Raw genomic sequence first — 17,471 nt, 5'->3', positions numbered from 1 at the left:
TCTTGTGTTGTGATTTTCTTATCCTCTTCCTTCACAAAATCGAATATATATATATATATATATATATATATATATATATATATATATATATATTTAGATAAGTCTCATCTAAAGCTGACTTCTCCCGCTGTCTATATCGCTCTATGATTTAGACTAGAAAAAAATATGCACGCGTGATATGTTCAGATCGTACTTTGATCATAATACAACTTTTATTTTTTTTGGTGGTTGATAGGGCATAGCCCCAACCAGATCATGATATAACTTAAATCTAAATGAAAAGACCGTTAATGATAAGGTAAATCATTGCATATATAAATACCTATGTTTTGATTATGGGTTTAACATTTGTCGCACATAATTTGTATCTTTTTAATAACTTTATATTATGACTTACCAAAAGATATAATTATAATATTAAAAGTTAAAGAAAAAGTAATTTTTTAGATTATAACTATATCTCACTGATAAAATATAATATAAAGCTACTAAAAACACATAAATTATGTCCTTTAAAATATATACTTTTCTTTTGCAAAAAAAAAACACACACACACACACACACTTTTTTCCATTAGATTATGAGTTTAATGTTAGTCATTTTAAATGACATAAGTTATGTTATTTTAAAAGAGAGACACAAAAAATCAAAATTATGGGAGAAAGAAAGTGAGTAATTTTTTTAATTTAAATTTTAAATAAAAATATTATTTTATGTCTCTCTCTTAAAATGACATAATTTTATATCATTTAAAATCACAAATATTTTTTTCATAGATTGTTTTTGGGTTAATTGCACTTGGTTGACTTATATCAGTAACATTAGTCTTTTCGATCCCAAACATGTATTAGTACTCATGTGGGTAATTTCGATCCACTATCCATGCATTTCTCGAAATAACAAATTGACGACACGCAAGAATTCATGGTTCGATGCCTTTAATTTGTTTAGATTTAATGTTGTTGTATTGCCAAAAAAAAATTATTTTTTAATAAAAAAAACAGCTTTTAGGATAAAGCATCTATATGTCGGATGGGAAATTATATATATATATATATATATATATATATATATATATATATATATATATTTATTTCGTATGTAAATATTAATTCTTTGCATATAGTTCCATATACGGTGGGTTCTTTCCACAAAGATCGAATCATCAATCATTTGCACAAAAATTCAAAAGGCAAAAGTTCATCTGCAGTCCACGGAGTAAGGTCTCATACGACATACAGATATTAACTGGTGTTCGCGATCTGGATTGAATTGGTTTTGAAAGCAAAAATTATCTGATTCAATCCTTTCAGTTTGATCATATAATTATCCATTCGGTTTGGATTATTTTTCAAATCCGATCCGATCCAATCCAATTTTTTCGATTTGGATTGGATCGATTTTTGATTTTTTTAAAATGTTAATTTTTTTTTTGGTAATCTAAGGGGGTTAACAACAACATCCCAAAAAATCAATTCAATAAAATCGTTCTGAAATTACAAGATAAAGACAAATCAGCCCAATACAAAAGTCAAATATCAGATGGAGGATTTTTTTTGCAAATAACATCTTTTGTATATATTGCCTTTGTAATTTTTATTTCTTTTAAATACAAAAGCATTAGTAAACTATAACATAAATCTTATTTTTTGGGCAATGAGATATGAAGTTCTACAAAGATAAAATTTTGTTGATGAAATGTGATTAGATTTTTTCTTGGGTTTAGTTGATGGGTTAATGAGTCTTGGGTTTAGAAATTTTTAGACTATGATTAGAGAAAGACCAAGTAGGTAGAGAGAAATTAATATATTGGATCGGTTTGGATTGGATCGGTTTTCATCAACCCATCCAAAAATCGATCCAATCCAGAAAACCGATCCAATCCAATTAAAATTTACGGTTTTTTTTCGGTTTTCGATTTTTCAGTTTTCGATTTATTTGGTTATCGATTTTTCGGTTCGGTTATCGCGGTTTGAATCGGTTTGGAACGGTTGATGAACACACCTACACATCTCGACTTTAGACCATTATCTCTATTCTCCAAAGAAAAAAACACACTATCTCTTGAAAAATAGTGGATTATTTTTTGGCATATAAAAAATAGAGTAATTTTTAATCATAAAAATGATGTAAGAATGACAATATTCAATATATATTTTTTTATTCTAAGAACTCGAGCTTGCTTTCTTTATAAAACAAATTTTGCACATAGTAGCTTTAAATTGTTAATTAGGATTAAAGTTTTGTTGCTTGGCTTCTCTTTCCACTTTCCATTGCAACTAAAAGAAAGCAAGCTCATGGGCTCGTGCCCTCCATGTATACAAAAATAAATAAAATAAAAGAAAGCAAGCTCATTTTTTCAAAAAAAAAAAATTGAAAGAAAAGAAAGTAAGCTGAGCTCTTTATCGATTCTCCGGATATCTACACAAGTTTAAACTGTATTTCTCTAAAGATATATTTGGTAAGAATCGATTTATGATTCTCTTCCCACCTAATCAACATGTTTTGCCAACTAAGTTATATTTTTTGAATATAATTGTCTTCACTTATTTATAATATTACTAGAACCCTTTTATATATATATATATATATATATATATATATATATATATATATATATACTTACTAGGTAGGACTAATTAACTTCATATACACCCACCTAACATTTTGTATGGAGTGAATTTCTAATAAAATAAGCTTCGTGTGAATTTCATTATTATTAGGACTATTGATTCCTTTATAAGGTGGTTGCAAATATTAAAATGTTCACCTTTAATGTTATATTTTTAACTTGATAGATGTGACATAAATAAAAAGTATACATTTTTATTTAATATCTTATTTAAACTTTTAAGATACTAAACATTTTTGTTTCATAATCCAAGTAAAACAGTTTTTTTTTTTTTTTTTCAAAAAGAGAGTATCATTAAAACAGTGCCAGAGGAAACTACACTGGAGTATGAACAGGAATATGCAAACCGGAAGGAGAAAAATTCTGGCAGAGTTTCAGTGCAGAAAAATCGATTAAATTTCTGAAGGTGTCAGTATCTATAAATAGACACTGACTGGTCACGATTAACCGTCGCTGGCGGCGGAGAACGGTGACTGTTCCGACGAACAGGTACAACCGGTGACCGGTTCGCGAAAGAGAAGAACCGGTTTGATTCAAAATTGCTCAAAAAATCGACAGGTAGAAACGTTTGGTTTTGAATTTTGGACAAAAAATTATTTTTGTTACACACCTATGATCCGATCCGGACAGACGGCGGCGACACGTGGTGAACCAAAGCCCACCTAGCTCCTCCCCCTCCACAAAATGTATAGTGTGAGGTGAGAGCTTATAAACTCTCCTACTTTGAACTAGTTGTCCAATGTGGGACTTGTTAAAATCCATACATCCCTTCAAATTTCCTTTTCTCTTTTTTTTATTAACCCACTTCTTATTCATAACCAATAGATCATTGGTCATTAATTCCAACGACAAGAAAATTGGAAACAAAATAAGATCCAATAATACCACCAAGCAAATGCATCAACTAGCATGAAATTATTTCAGCTTAAGAAGTGATTTTGTATGCAGTTGTTTTAAAAATTTGATGAAAAAAAGCTTGTCTTCATAGTCGTACCAACTGGCTTAAACCAGATTAGTTGAGTAATTAATGAATTATTTGAGAAATCTAAAAAAGAAATCTAAATAATCAAGTACCCTGCAGAATCATTACAAATAGTTGAAACAAACTCTTAGCGATTCATTGAATGAAGTGGTAATTATATATTCACCTTCCATTTTGTCTTTCACGTGTGTGAATATTCTTTATAACACTTTTTTCCTTTTGTCCGCTTCGCAATTGAGCAATGTATCTAATGATGCCTCGGTTTGGAATTGTGAAAAACAGAATGGGAGGGTTCTGTATGCTTGGAATAATGGTACAAAATAATGATCTTTTTTCTTGATCGATCGCCCTTCATGACCAGTGAAAGTAATGGGACATACCCATCAAAGAAACAGATCTCTGCCTAAGATTCAACGGGTTATATGATCATTGTCTAGCGTTTCGTACCATCGATGTTATAACTTTCAACGGGTACTAGATGGCATGGCATATATATAATATAAACACACGATAAAAGCTGAATATAATACATAGTTCATCGCACCATACTCGCTATTTCATATGTCATTATGATTTATGAAAAACTCTATTTAAGTGTAGAAGTACTTTTGGTTGCAATTAACTTGTAATTAAGGACCAATCCAAGTCTCATTAGGTACAAGGATGTCAGATGCTATATAGCTGAGTTCATAGATTATATTTATAATATTATACACTTCATGCCAAATTTGATAGGAAATTAAATCGGCATATGAAAAATATGCCGTCAATATTCAATAGAAAGAACAAAATATTTTCCTAATTAATAGTTGAGGAATGACGACTGCTTCTGAAAGGTGCCATTGGCGGATTTGGTATTTGCATGTTTTGATAGAACATATCGGTATACGTCCATTTCAACAAATTAAGATTTTGGATCGTTTTCTTTCATTTTCAGTGTGATGAAATACGATGTGCTACTCTATGCCCATGGATATAAAAATAAAGCCATAATACAGTACATATGTAATGCTAATATGACAAGAAGAGAATGTCCTCGATTGCAGCTGCGGACAATTTGGGTATGTGTGGACAAATCACGGTCATTAAGGTTGAAGAGGATCATATACAAATTTATATTTATATTTGATAATTGTGGTAAGCCTTGCTATATATATTGTCCTTACGTTTTTTGTGTATGCTTCATCCATAAAAAACCACACAAGTGTCAAGCATGACGTTTATAGCCAAATCAATAAACTTTAACATCCAAGTCATGAAAGATCCACTATATTTTGTTGTCACTTTAGGGGAAAAGTTAAGAGCTATATAGGCGCACCTAGCTTGCCGTAAGAAGCTTTCCAAGGGGTGACTCATATCTCAGTAATTATCCATTCGAATTCAATAATATACGAAAAGAAGCTATATGAGCTAGCTTAACAAGAGTGTACTGTTTGTTAATACATTTTTTAAATGCTCTTTTTGAGGGTCCCCGAATTGATGCTTTTGATTTATTTTTTTCTTGGTATACTTGAATTCTTTGTTGAAATGAGTGACAAGATTAACCTTTGGATTGGAGGGAATAATTGCAAGACATTAGTGATTGTTGAAATAAAAGTATGGAGATTCGAGTGGAAATGGCTAAAATGTGTATAAGTCATACATATTGTTGCCTTGTGTGAAACGCTATGGTAGCTAGGACTGGGAGATTCTTCACTTTAACGATGTTGTTAGTACATCTTTGTGACTAGCATCGAAGAAGTTTCGCAAACGAAATGATGGAAAATTCAAATCATTAAGATTTTGAAAAGCAGAACAGCCTCCAGGTGACTAGTACAATATTCCTCCACTTTCATTTTGTTCCTAGCCAACTAGTGAAATGACCCAAAGTAAAACTTTTTTCGAAACAGAATGTTCTACAAAAGATTTTCGTAATAATATGCCTAGTTGCTGACATAGTTTAATTTTCCATTCTTTCAATCAAAAGTTTCTCGAAGAAATAAATATATAAAAGTTAAAAACCGAAGAAATGTTCCTACCGCTATCAAACGAAAAAAATATATAGTGATTCCTTTCTTTCTCCTCTCTCCTCTCTCCTCCTTTCCCTCTCTATCAGGCGCATTTGATCCGAGATCACAAAAGAAATGCTCCTCTCAAGCGGGTGATGCATGGAGCAACTTTTTTATTATTATTTTTTATATGAAAATTAGCAATTGTTTCATGATAAAGTTGATTTTGGAACTAACCAACTGAGAAACTTCCAAATTGCACGTCTCAACCTTTTCCTTTTTTGGTCCGATAAATGTCTCAAAGCTCGAAGCCAGTAACAGGCCCACTGATTTCATGGGCCTTGGTTCTTCAGTATCTGTTCCCATACTGAAGATTGGATTTAGTCACATCACAATATATTGGGCCTTCTTGAGAATAGCCCAGTGATTGAAGATTGGATTAAGAAACCAAATTCGAACCTAATAAAAAAACACTGTCCCAACGGTTAGCCCATTGAATTTGAATCGAGGAGACGCAGATAAATAATAATTTGATTTTTCCGACCAAAACCAGAGCCAAACCTCACAATCACAACACCACTTTGTTGTTTCCAATTTCTTGATAATTGCCAAAGAGTTCCATAGCAATTCAGCGTTTCTTTCACTTTCACTTCAACACCCTAGAATTTGGGCCTTTTCTTTTCTTTTTAATCGAAATTCGTGCTTTGAGTTTAAACAACTACAACGATGGATCTTCCTCGATACATCGACGATTACATCAAACAATCCATTGATGATTCGTTGGGGATTCCTGTGTCTTCGCAAACCCTAGAGACCAAGCTTCGCGCCTCCCAAGAGTCACAATGGCGCCTCCGCGAACAGTACCTTTCCCTACTCCCCAAATTGAAGCAGAAAGACCAACTCATCGAACGCCTCAAGGTGATTCTTCTTTTCAATCTTTCTCTAATAATTGTTCTTTTTTTGAAAAAAAATAAAATTGTAATCGAAATTTCTCTTCTTTTTTTCGAGCAGTCTGAATCGACTATGAATGCTCAAGCTTTGAAGAAGTTTGTTGAGGAAAATCAGAGACTGGCGTTGGAGTGTGAGAATCTGTTGGTCCAATGCCAGAAATGGGAAAAGGAATGCGCGCTGTATGATCTTGACAGGGAAGCGTTGATGGAATTCGGAAACGACGCTGAAGAACGGGCACGGGAGGCTCAATCACGCGTTCTCATGTTGGAACGGGATTTGCTTTTGTTGGAGAATGAGTTGAAGAAATACAAGCATTACCACGAATTGGTAATAATATTTTTCGTTTTTATTTTTGTTAGAATCTTTTTTTCCCACCCTTTTTAACAATCAAAATGCATGCCTTCCCTTCTAACGATCTGAGTTAGTTAATGGTTTATAATATGGATAATATTGTAATGCTAGTTAAGGGTGCATCAATGGGTAGTGTAAAGACTTCATTTTTATTTAGTTTTAGCAATGGTGAGAATACTCGTGGACATTGATGTGGTTCTTTCTATCATGCATTTTATTCGGGTGGACCGTGTGTGGTGGTCGTATTGATTACTAAACGGTTTCGTGGATTAGTTGGAATTTCATTTTTAGTTGTTAATGTAAACTTGAAAATGCAAGAGGGGCGCCTCCCTTTTGATTCTTTTGGAGTAAATTAATTATTGATAATGTACTCGAAAGTGCTACTAGGAAGGACCTTGGAACTTAATTCACTCGCCGTATGTTGGAGTTCCTGATGTGTTTTTGCTTCAAATAAATATAAGCATTGACATTAAGGTGAAATGTGTTTCATCCCATTGATTTATAATCAACTTTTGGTTTCCATTGGTAACATAAGTCATTGAGATTATTCGTATGCTCACTGCTTTTGGCGATAATGCATTGTGATAACCATAAGATTGACTTCTGTCAGCTGTTAAATTGACAATTTTAATGTGCTTTATTTTAATGAAGTTATACTGCTAATACGTAATGTTCTTTTTTACCCATCTGCATTACTGAACTTCTGCTACTAGCAAGTAATGTTCTTTTTCAGATTTTCATATGTTTCTTTCCTTTTCCTTTACTCATGAAATGGTAATAGCTTTTGCAAGTTCTAGTCAGGGGTTTTCAATGTTGACCCCAGAAATTTGCTTTGTTTGTGAAGGTCGATTCTTCCTCTGCATGCACACATGGGGAAAAGAATTTACTTGACTCTCTTTTGGCAACTCTTACTAGCAAAGATGATGATTCTACATATGCATTTTTGGAAGTAAATAGTGAAAATGAGTCCTGTAAGAAGTTGCTTAGTATGTGGAATTGGTGAGCCTCCAACTTCTCTTCATTCTCTTGTCCACTTTCCTTCCTTTTCCCGTTATTCTTTAGGCGTTGTACTCATTTGGCCAATTTCTGAATTATGGATTTGGTAGCTTAAAGCCATCAACTCAGAGAGTTCTGTCAGTAGTTGCCAAAGTTACGTCACTTGAAAAAGATAAGGAGCATCTAAGAACTAACCTTCACAAAGCTGAGGAGGAGGTAAAGATTGACTGATCCCCTTATTTTTGGACCATTTCATTTATTTTCGATGATTTGATTGTTGATTAATATCTAACTTAGCATGGTATGCCTAGGTCAAATTACTGTTTGATGAAAATAACATACTGGATGAGGAGAACAAAAGGTTGTTGAGGCAATACAAGGAAAATAACCATCCTGGTTCTGCGGGGAAACATACAAGCAGTGGATCTGCCAAGGCAAGAAAGATTTAAGGTTTAAAAGAAAATCATGTGATGTTTTCTTGCAGCATATGCGCGTGCCAGTGTTGCATTGCATGTTCAAATTCATTTCATTTCTCTTCCCATGCTGATGATATATAACCATCTAAGTTGCCTAGTAGTTATCATATGCATCTTCTGCAGCCATCTCTCCTTGAATGTATGCATATTTATATTCATAATTTATATTTATTTGGCTTTTGCAGTCAAACAAGAGAAAGTCTAGTCCCAGAACAAGTAGCCCAATGGAGAGGAATATTGATTTTGACGATCTAGATTCAGCAAGACAACCATTATCACCCTTGCGAAATAACTCCCTAGATTGTAGAATGCATAAAAAGTAATACGACAGACTAATGTACTAATAGACGATGAGTTTGATCACTTCTTCGGTACAAAGTTCTGACAGTGTTTCCGATTTACTGATGTGTTGATTAATCACAGTTTGCATATCTGTTGCTTCCAAGAATCAGTATTGGTCATGCTTTTATGGAATGCGAGCAACTCTTTCCTACAAATAACATGTCTATTTTAACTCAATTTGTGGTTTTGTATTGACCAAGAAACTCAGCAGTACTTTTTTCAGCCCTATAATGGCATTTGGCATTACCTTTGCTATTGCATAAACTAATTACTTGGAATAAAAAGACGGAGAAGTGGGAAAAAATTCTTGTTAAGCTTATACTGGTCTTAAAACCTGACTAGACTGGCCAATTCAACCAGGTGCAAATGAGTTTATAGAAGCTTGTGTCAAACCTGTGTGTTCTATGTCATTCATCCTACCATGCATGAGAATCATTAAAAATTGGAAGTAACTTGATTTGATTTATAAATTAATTTTTATTTAAACGAGTTATTACAAATAAAACTTGAACTGAACTATAAATTTAATTTTATTCCCAACACATTAACATGAATTATTTTTTTTAGTAATAATTTACTTTAGGGGTTTATATATCTTATGTCACTGCACCAAAAAAGTTTCTGCAGCATAGACAATAAAGTTGTGGGATTCACAATTTTTTTTCTTCTCTTTTCTCATCTCACTTTCTCTCTCTCTCTCTCTTTTATTGTGTCTGCTACAAAAATTTTCATTGTGTAATGACATAAGATATATAAATCCCTTTATCTTTTAGTTAGAACAAGGTGAATGGCTTAACTAAAATGGATAAATATGTTAATTTAAAAAACCATTTAAACTAAAATACAATGAAGTACAATTATCTTTAAGTAGATTTTTTTTCTATACAATTAAATATTAAATAATCTCCATATCAAACCAATTTAAAATTTTTAATTTTTTAAATAAATATTTCATCTATAAATAAAATTATTTTTTAAAATATTTCACATAAAGCAGGTTTTTGTTACATTTTTTTTTTTTGGATTTTCATTTATATATATATATATAAGAAAAGTGTTTGTCATTTTAAATAACATAAAATTATGTCATTTTAAAAGAGAGATAGACACAAGAAAATATGTTTTTATTTAAAATTTAAATTAAAAAAAACCACCCACTTTCTCTCTCATGATTTTAATTTCTTGTGTCTCTCTCTCTTAAAATGACATAACTTATGTCATTTAAAATGACAAACACCAAACTCATATATATATATGGAAAAAGTGTTTGTCATTTTAAATGACATAAATATATGTCATTTTAAGAGTGAGATAGACACAAAATAAATTTTTATTTAAATTTTAAATTAAAAAAAATACCCATTTTCTCTCTTCCATGATTTTCGTTTTTTGTGTCTATCTCTCTCCTAAAATGACATAACTTATGTCATTTAAAATAACAAACATCAAGTCATATATATATATATATATTGAGATTGGAATCGAAATAACAGTGGGATTGAGAAAATTGCCTCAACCTAAAATATTTAGTCAAGTATTTTGTGACTATCATATGTAGGGAAAAGTGTTTGGCATTTTAAATGACTTTTTGACCCTTTTGCCCCTCATTAATTAATTAATAACCAATTTGCCCCTGATCAAGAACTATCCACCAACCTGCCCCCTTTTAGTCGACTACCTTGCTGTTTTAGTCGAGCAAATGGTCAATCTTCAAAAAGTGGACTACCGCAAATTTAGTCGACTAAAAAATTATCTTAATCGACTACATTTTTGGGATATTTAGTCGACTAAGTAACGATATTTAGTCGACTAAGTAACGATATTTAGTCGACTAAATGTCGACGGATTTGTTTTTTAAAAAACCCCCCATTCGGCAGAGGGGGAGTATGATGACCTAATCGACTAAGGAGGCGACCCAAACCCCAAATCCGCAGAAGCAGCTGAAGAACGCCCCAAACCCTTCCCTTAGGCGTGTGGATTGCCCCCAAATTTGGTCCAAATCGTGAAATCTGAAGGATAGGTAAGGTTTCTTAACTTGCATTGTGTTTTAGGTTTAGGAATTTTTTTTATTTGTTTGCTGTCCGAATTTGTGAACTCTAATCAAAGCGTTTGTTGTAGGTTTTGTAACCCTAATCTACTAAGGTTTATTTTTTTGCATTGTGTGAATTTTTTTGTTTGAAAAGTTTGTATGTGGCAAAAGTTTGCTTTTGGTTTACAGCCCTTATGTTGCAAGTTTTCATTACCATCATGACATGTTTCATATAGTTAAATGCTGACATGTTTCATTGTAGGTACCCTAAACAAATGACGAGCCGCAGAAGACCAAGCGATGAGGGCAATGAGTCACTTGAGAGACGCACCAAGCATAGGCAAGAGCGGCCTTCTTCGTCAAGGCGACAAGACGAAGAGCCTGATACTGTTGACCTCCCGTATGGGTATCTGTTTGAGGACGACCCTGCCGTCCACGCTTCATTCGTACGTGACCATTTGAACCGGCCGTTATGTGCTCCAAAATCTTTGGATACATCCTTTTTTGATAAGGAGGGATTTGAAATTGTGGGGGTGTTGGAGGCGGCACATCTGAGGGTGTTGGCCGAGACCCTATGTCCGTATTCAGAGCTTATGGTGCAGGCCTTCTACCATAACCTCAGCTACGTACAGGGCGAGCTGAGGTCGAGGGTCTGAGGAATAGAGATCATCATGACGGCACCTGCATGGTTGGAGATACTCGGCTATGGTTTTGACTCTTCTCAGACTGTGGTGTATGACGCTGATAGTGGTGTAGTACTTCCAGGATATGTACGAGAGGATGCCGTGCAGGAGCAGAGAAGAGTCCGTGGGGAACACTTGCACTATACAGTGGGGTTGCTTTCTGTGGAGTCCCGTATACTACACTATGTCCTCACCCACGTTCTGTTTCCGCGATCTTTTAATCATTCCAGGGTGTTGGAACATGACATTCCCATTATGTGGGCTATCCGACATGCTCAGATGGTGAACTGGAGGCACTATATCTGTTGGTTTATGTTTAAGGCCAAACATAAGGGTCATCTTCCATACGCCTGTCTGGTACAGAGGATATTGGTTCACTTTGGTGTTCCCATGGAGACTGAGCTGTTGAAGAAGACCACGGGCTATAATTGCAAGTTCGGAAAGCGTCTATTGGAGCAATGCAAGATTACTAAGAACACGAGATCGGGTGTGTGGGAGTTTAGTGGTATGCCCCAGGTTGAGGTTCCTTATGTTGCCCCAGATGACCATATTGTTGAGCCAGAGGTGGAGGAGGAGGAGGAGGATGTGGCTGAGGTTGAGGAGATAGCTGAACCTGAAGGTGGATTTTCACTGCGTGATGTCATGAAGGGCATAAATGCAATGACAAAGAAGATAGGAAAGATGGCGCTGGCACATAAAAAATGGAGAAAGAAAGGGAATGAAAGGTTTAGACACATACAGGGAAGGTTTAAGGGTGTGGAAGACAGGCTTGCTCGTCTGGAGCTTGCAAGAGGTGGTCAGGTAGCTGAGGCAGCAGGGGATGGAGGTCATGTGTCAGATGAGGACGACTCGGAGACGGACACAGACGGGGATGACAAGTAGATTTAGGGTGTACATCATGTTATTATGTTTTGTTCATGTATTTCCTTTAAGTCGTTGATGTAATGTAACTTTTTTTAATGAATGCAGAATTGTTATGTTTTTTGGATCTATGTTATGTTGTGTAATGAATTTAATTCCATTTCAATATTGTATAACTTATGAATGGAACCTTTTTAGCAATTTGATCATCACGGCACAAAACAATATTGAACAGGTCACATTCGTCCATAACACATCACAACAAATCAGTACATGTGTTTAAAAAGGCTACATCTTGTATTGTTAACCGTAAACAAACGTTATCTCAAAGATGAGCCTTCATACAATATAATTTGACTGCATGTTGCATTTCAGATTTGCTACGAAACTCCTGATACAAATATAAATGATCCCCTAATTGCCAGCCACCGTGATCATCATCGTCACCATACAATATCTATGTCTCATCATTAGGGTGGGCCCAATTAATGAAGGTATAATGTGAGCTTTCATTCCAAAATGGCTCGACCTCAGAACCTACGGATGCATTATAATGCCACCGTCAATACCATTCATAACAAAAAAAATAATTGCTAAATTAAATCTTTAAAAAACAAATCTTACCACTGCTAACAGGGTCAACACGAAGTGGTCTCGTAACCTGCGAACCCGGGGATGGTGAGCTTGTGTCAGCGTTGAAATCACCCTCTACGTTAGTATCTGACGTGTCACCTAGCGGAATAACACTCTCAGGTTCACCGTCCTCATCGCTGTCCATATCGGCATCCTGTTCATCCTCATCTATTTCCCGCAGTGTTATCTGACTTATGACATGTGCAGGTGCAGATAAATCGACTACTCTTTCTTCATGACCAAAATACGGTTCACTTCTTGTATGCATGGGTGCAGATGAAGATTGACCACAATCTAATTCAACATATATCTCAATAAAATTTTGAAATTTTCGGTCAACAATTGCATCTATGACACATTCGACATCTTCATCATCACATATATCGTTACCAATGTAGTAAATAGCATCCTTACCAACTGTTGTCTCTACCCTGGCAATCATCCGTTGAACGCATTGGCTGCCTTGCAGACCCAATTTTTGCTGAATTCTCTCCTTTAACTTATTGTATGTAGTGCCCCGTTTGATTTTCAACATTTTCGTTTTTCCTTCAAATTGAACACCATTGGGGCCTTCATAATGCTTTCCATCATAGTAGATCATTGTCACATACATGTTTGGACTTGTGCTCATCTTCCTCACGAAATTGGGACTTGGGTTCTGAAATTGGGGGTTTGGGTTCGGATTTTGGGGTTTGGAATTGGGCAATGACAATGATTTCACAATATTAGGTCTGTAGAGATGGTGGGATGAAATACAATCGGATTGAGAGGATTACACATGAACAAAGGGAGCTATTTAGGTTTACACAACAACAACAATCGAAATGAGACCGAAAACATGGAAAATATAGGGTTTCAGTCGACATTTAGTCGACTAAATATCGTTACTTAGTCGACTAAATATCCCAAAAATGTAGTCGATTAAGATGATTTTTTAGTCGACTAAATTTGCGGTAGTCCACTTTCTGAAGATTGACCATTTGCTCGACTAAAACAGCAGGGTAGTCGACTAAAAGGGGGCAGGTTGGTGGATAGTTCTTGATCAGGGGCAAATTGGTTATTAATTAATTAATGAGGGGCAAAAGGGTCAAAAAGCCCATTTTAAATGACACAAAATTATGTCATTTTAAGAAAGAGATAGACACAAAATAATATTTTTTATTTAAAATTTAAATTAAAAAAAATCATTCACTTTCTCTCTCATAATTTTCATTTTTTGTATCTATCTCTTTCCTAAAACGACGTAACGTATGTCATTTAAAATGACAAACATCAAACCCATCATACATAAAATATGCTTCAACTCTTTAAATTTAATTTAAATTGATTTATCATTTTATTTTTTTGTGGGGGGTTAATTCTAGAATAGGACAACGATGTCGTTTTACCACCTATATGCCCTTATGTTATGGCCTTATCCATTTCAGTTGGCACTTGGCAGTGGCACTTCCCTTTCCCTCGGCAACCCAAAAACCTGTGCGTAATGGCGCTACAACGTCTTCTCTGCTTAACTTCAACAACTCAGTTATCCACTCAACACAATCTAAACTCTTTCTCTTCATCTTCCCAATCCATCAACTCAGTCACCAAAATCTCTTTTTGTCAACCACCCTCTTCGTTTCACCTTCTGCGTCTATCCCTCGCCCAAACCCCAAACCTTATTAGAACCAAACTCGCCTCTACTTCCTCAGAACAAACCCAAGAAACCGAGGAAGACAGTGAAGAATTTTCTCGGACCAGATTGCTCGCTCTGAACGTGCCTTGGACGAGTACCCCTGAAGATATTCGTTCTTTGTTCGAGAGACATGGGAAAGTCCTCCAAGTTGAGGTTTCTTTTCTTTTCTTTTCTTTTTCGGTTAATTTAAGGTTTTTTCGTTTTTTTTTTTTTTTTGGTCTGACAAGGGTTTATGTTTGTTTTTGGGCTTAAGCTTTCTATGTATAACAAATCCAGAAACAGGGGTTTGGCGTTTGTCGAAATGGGTTCCCCTGAAGAGGCTCTTGCGGCTCTCAATAGTCTTGAATCGTATGTAAGGTCTTATCTTTTTGTTTGCTATTGTCTTTCATCTTCTGTGGACTTGTTAACACTCACACACTGTTTGGTATCCCTAAAATTGGGATGAGATGAAAAAATTCACAGCTTCCATTTTCATTTTCATTTTTCTGTGTGATTAAGCATTGGTCTTTGTATGTATCTATAGTTATGGATTACACTTTGGCAACCTCATTTACTGATTTTACTCACAAGTATATTTCGTAAGGGACCTTGATGTTATTTTGATTTTCATTTCTTTGAATGCTGCGTAGGAGTTTGAGGGTCGCATTATAAAACTCAATTATGCTCATATAAAAAAGAAGAAAACTCCACCCCCTGTGCAACGAAAGCCAGTAACATTTAACTTGTTTGTAGCAAACTTTTCCTATGAAGTGCGGTCTAACGATCTCAAGGAGTTTTTTGACTCGGGAAGTGGTAGAGTTGTTTCTGCAGAGGTTATATTTCATGAAAACCCTAGAAGATCATCTGGTTATGGATTTGTGTCCTTCAAGTCCAAGAAAGAAGCTGATGCAGCTCTTTCTGAGTTTGAAGGAAAGGTAACTTGGGGTTTCTTTCATCAGTTTCTTTATTTTAAATCCGATTATGAGTATGGGTAATGTCATTCTTGCAATTCTTCTCTGTACATTCTTAGCATTTGTAACACCATTTTTAGTCGGAGTGACACATGGGAAAAATCGTTCTGCTGCAGATTTTTATGGGGAGGCCAATCAGGGTGGCACGTAGTACGCGATTCGTTCAACAACCAGTAGAGGAGAGTGCAAGGTCTGAAGATAAATCTTCTGAGTTGAGTGTGAATGGGGAAGAAGCTGACAAAGCTGATTGATATCATTACTTCCTTGCTGCATATCAATATTATCGATGTTGTATGTTCTTGCTTCAGACGTTTTGGTTGTTTTTCATTCTTACTGATGATGTAAAGCCTTCGATTGACTTAAATATACGTGTTTTGCAGGTGGTTTGCACCTTTATAAACCAGAGGTTCAAGAGATACAAGAAATGAATGTGTAAGCAAGAGCATTTCTGTGATTCCAGAAATGAAAATGAATAGCCATTGTAAATGAATGAGCACATCTCAATGGAATCGAGATATTTTCTTTGCATAATGTAACATTTGTTGCCATGCTAGTTTATCTTAAGAAAGCGAGAAATATATCTATATTAGTGATGTTGTTTGCAGCTTTACTGGTTACTTCGAAATGACATGTTGATGTGGTCTATCTAATACTTTTTTATTTAATATATGGGGGACATTAAGATTATTTGTTCGAAATCTACCAGAAGGAAACAAAACAAAACAAAACCATTCAAAGAGGGGGAGAGACAAGCTTGAACATAAAACGTGTGTGATGTTACAAACCATTTCTATTAATACTTGAGGCTTGTTTTGTGGATTTGTCTTTCAATGTAGCTCTAAGACTTTTTTCTTTCTTTCTTTGGCTGTGAAAGATAGTAATTGCTGTAAAGACAAAAGACCTGTCTTACGGCATTAACTCTAGTTCTATATCTTAATCTATGATTGTGGCTTGAAGGGTTGGCCTGAATGCACTCCCTTCTAACATTAAGACTTACGTATGATTGCTTGTTCATAGCCCCATGTCAGATTCTTGCATAATGAGTTCCCTATACATGTTATATTTTGTCAACAAATGGGGAAGTCTGCCAATGCATGTAAATCTCTACTGTAGTAACTCATAAATAGTAATGTTTCTTCTGAATGGATTTTTAGTGTTATAATAGACACGGTAGCATTATAGTATGACATTTATTTGAGCCTTGGAGGAAATATATGCTGCTGAGCGCTGACAGTTTTAATAAACAGTCACGGAAGCAGCTGCTTATTTTCGTGTCTAATCTGTTCTGCATTATTTCCGCTCTAAAGTAGTTACATAAGCGCTTATTATTGTGCTTGTTGCTTTGACTTTTGAGCTCCTTCAAACGTTTTATGGTTGCAAGTGTGGTAACTTTTATTACGATTGCTCCTATACTATTCATCATTAGGTTTTGCATTGAGATATCCACAACAATTTTTAACAAGATCAACTTTACAAAAGTAAATCAAGGTTTTGCATTGATGAATAGTTGTGGGAAAGGGTTATTGAGCATCGCTTGAGGAGAGATACCAAAGTTTCTGTAAATCAATTTGGATTTATGCCAGGAAGATGTACCATGGAAGCTATTTTCTTGATGCGACAACTAATGAAAAAATATCGAGAAAAGAAAAAGGACTTACATATGGTGTTCATAAACCTTGAGAAAGCATATGATAGGGTTCCAAGGAAATTTTTATGGTGGGTTCTGGAGAAGAAAAAGGTATTGTCAAAGTATGTAAAGGCAATCAAGGATATGTATGATGGGGCTACTACATGTGTGAAAGCTTGTAACGGAACAACAAGTTATTTTCCTATCATGGTAGGTGTACACCAAGGGTCGGCTCTAAGTCCTTATCTCTTCGCCTTAGTTATGGATGAACTAACAAAAGATATTCAAGAGGAA

The 17,471-nt window shown here is 34.9% G+C and overlaps 2 protein-coding genes across 2 annotated transcripts; both read left to right on the top strand.

Moving 5' to 3' along the window:
• The first annotated feature begins 6,322 nt into the window (after nucleotides 1-6,322).
• LOC133314329 (uncharacterized) lies at nucleotides 6,323-8,725 on the top strand. The gene is made up of 6 exons (XM_061515799.1): nucleotides 6,323-6,521; nucleotides 6,615-6,881; nucleotides 7,750-7,904; nucleotides 8,012-8,117; nucleotides 8,213-8,335; nucleotides 8,563-8,725. Exons 1-6 carry the CDS (start codon nucleotides 6,330-6,332, stop codon nucleotides 8,698-8,700), a joined length of 981 nt encoding a protein of 326 aa, XP_061371783.1. The 5' UTR covers nucleotides 6,323-6,329; the 3' UTR covers nucleotides 8,701-8,725.
• A 5,642-nt stretch (nucleotides 8,726-14,367) lies between these two features.
• On the top strand, nucleotides 14,368-16,231 carry LOC133314304 (RNA-binding protein CP31B, chloroplastic). Its single transcript, XM_061515767.1, has 5 exons — nucleotides 14,368-14,753; nucleotides 14,854-14,952; nucleotides 15,230-15,514; nucleotides 15,667-15,841; nucleotides 15,931-16,231. The coding sequence occupies exons 1-4, from the start codon at nucleotides 14,409-14,411 to the stop codon at nucleotides 15,799-15,801; spliced, it is 864 nt and encodes a 287-aa protein (XP_061371751.1). The 5' UTR covers nucleotides 14,368-14,408; the 3' UTR covers nucleotides 15,802-15,841; nucleotides 15,931-16,231.
• The last annotated feature ends 1,240 nt before the right edge of the window (nucleotides 16,232-17,471 follow it).

This window comes from Gastrolobium bilobum, unplaced genomic scaffold (genome assembly GCF_033153095.1).
Source record: "Gastrolobium bilobum isolate Gb01-03AN ecotype WA unplaced genomic scaffold, APGP_CSIRO_Gbil_v1 utg12160, whole genome shotgun sequence".
Taxonomy (NCBI): Eukaryota; Viridiplantae; Streptophyta; class Magnoliopsida; order Fabales; family Fabaceae; genus Gastrolobium; species Gastrolobium bilobum.
Note: the sequence above shows the minus strand (reverse complement) of the source record. Positions and strands in the feature narration are given on the sequence as shown.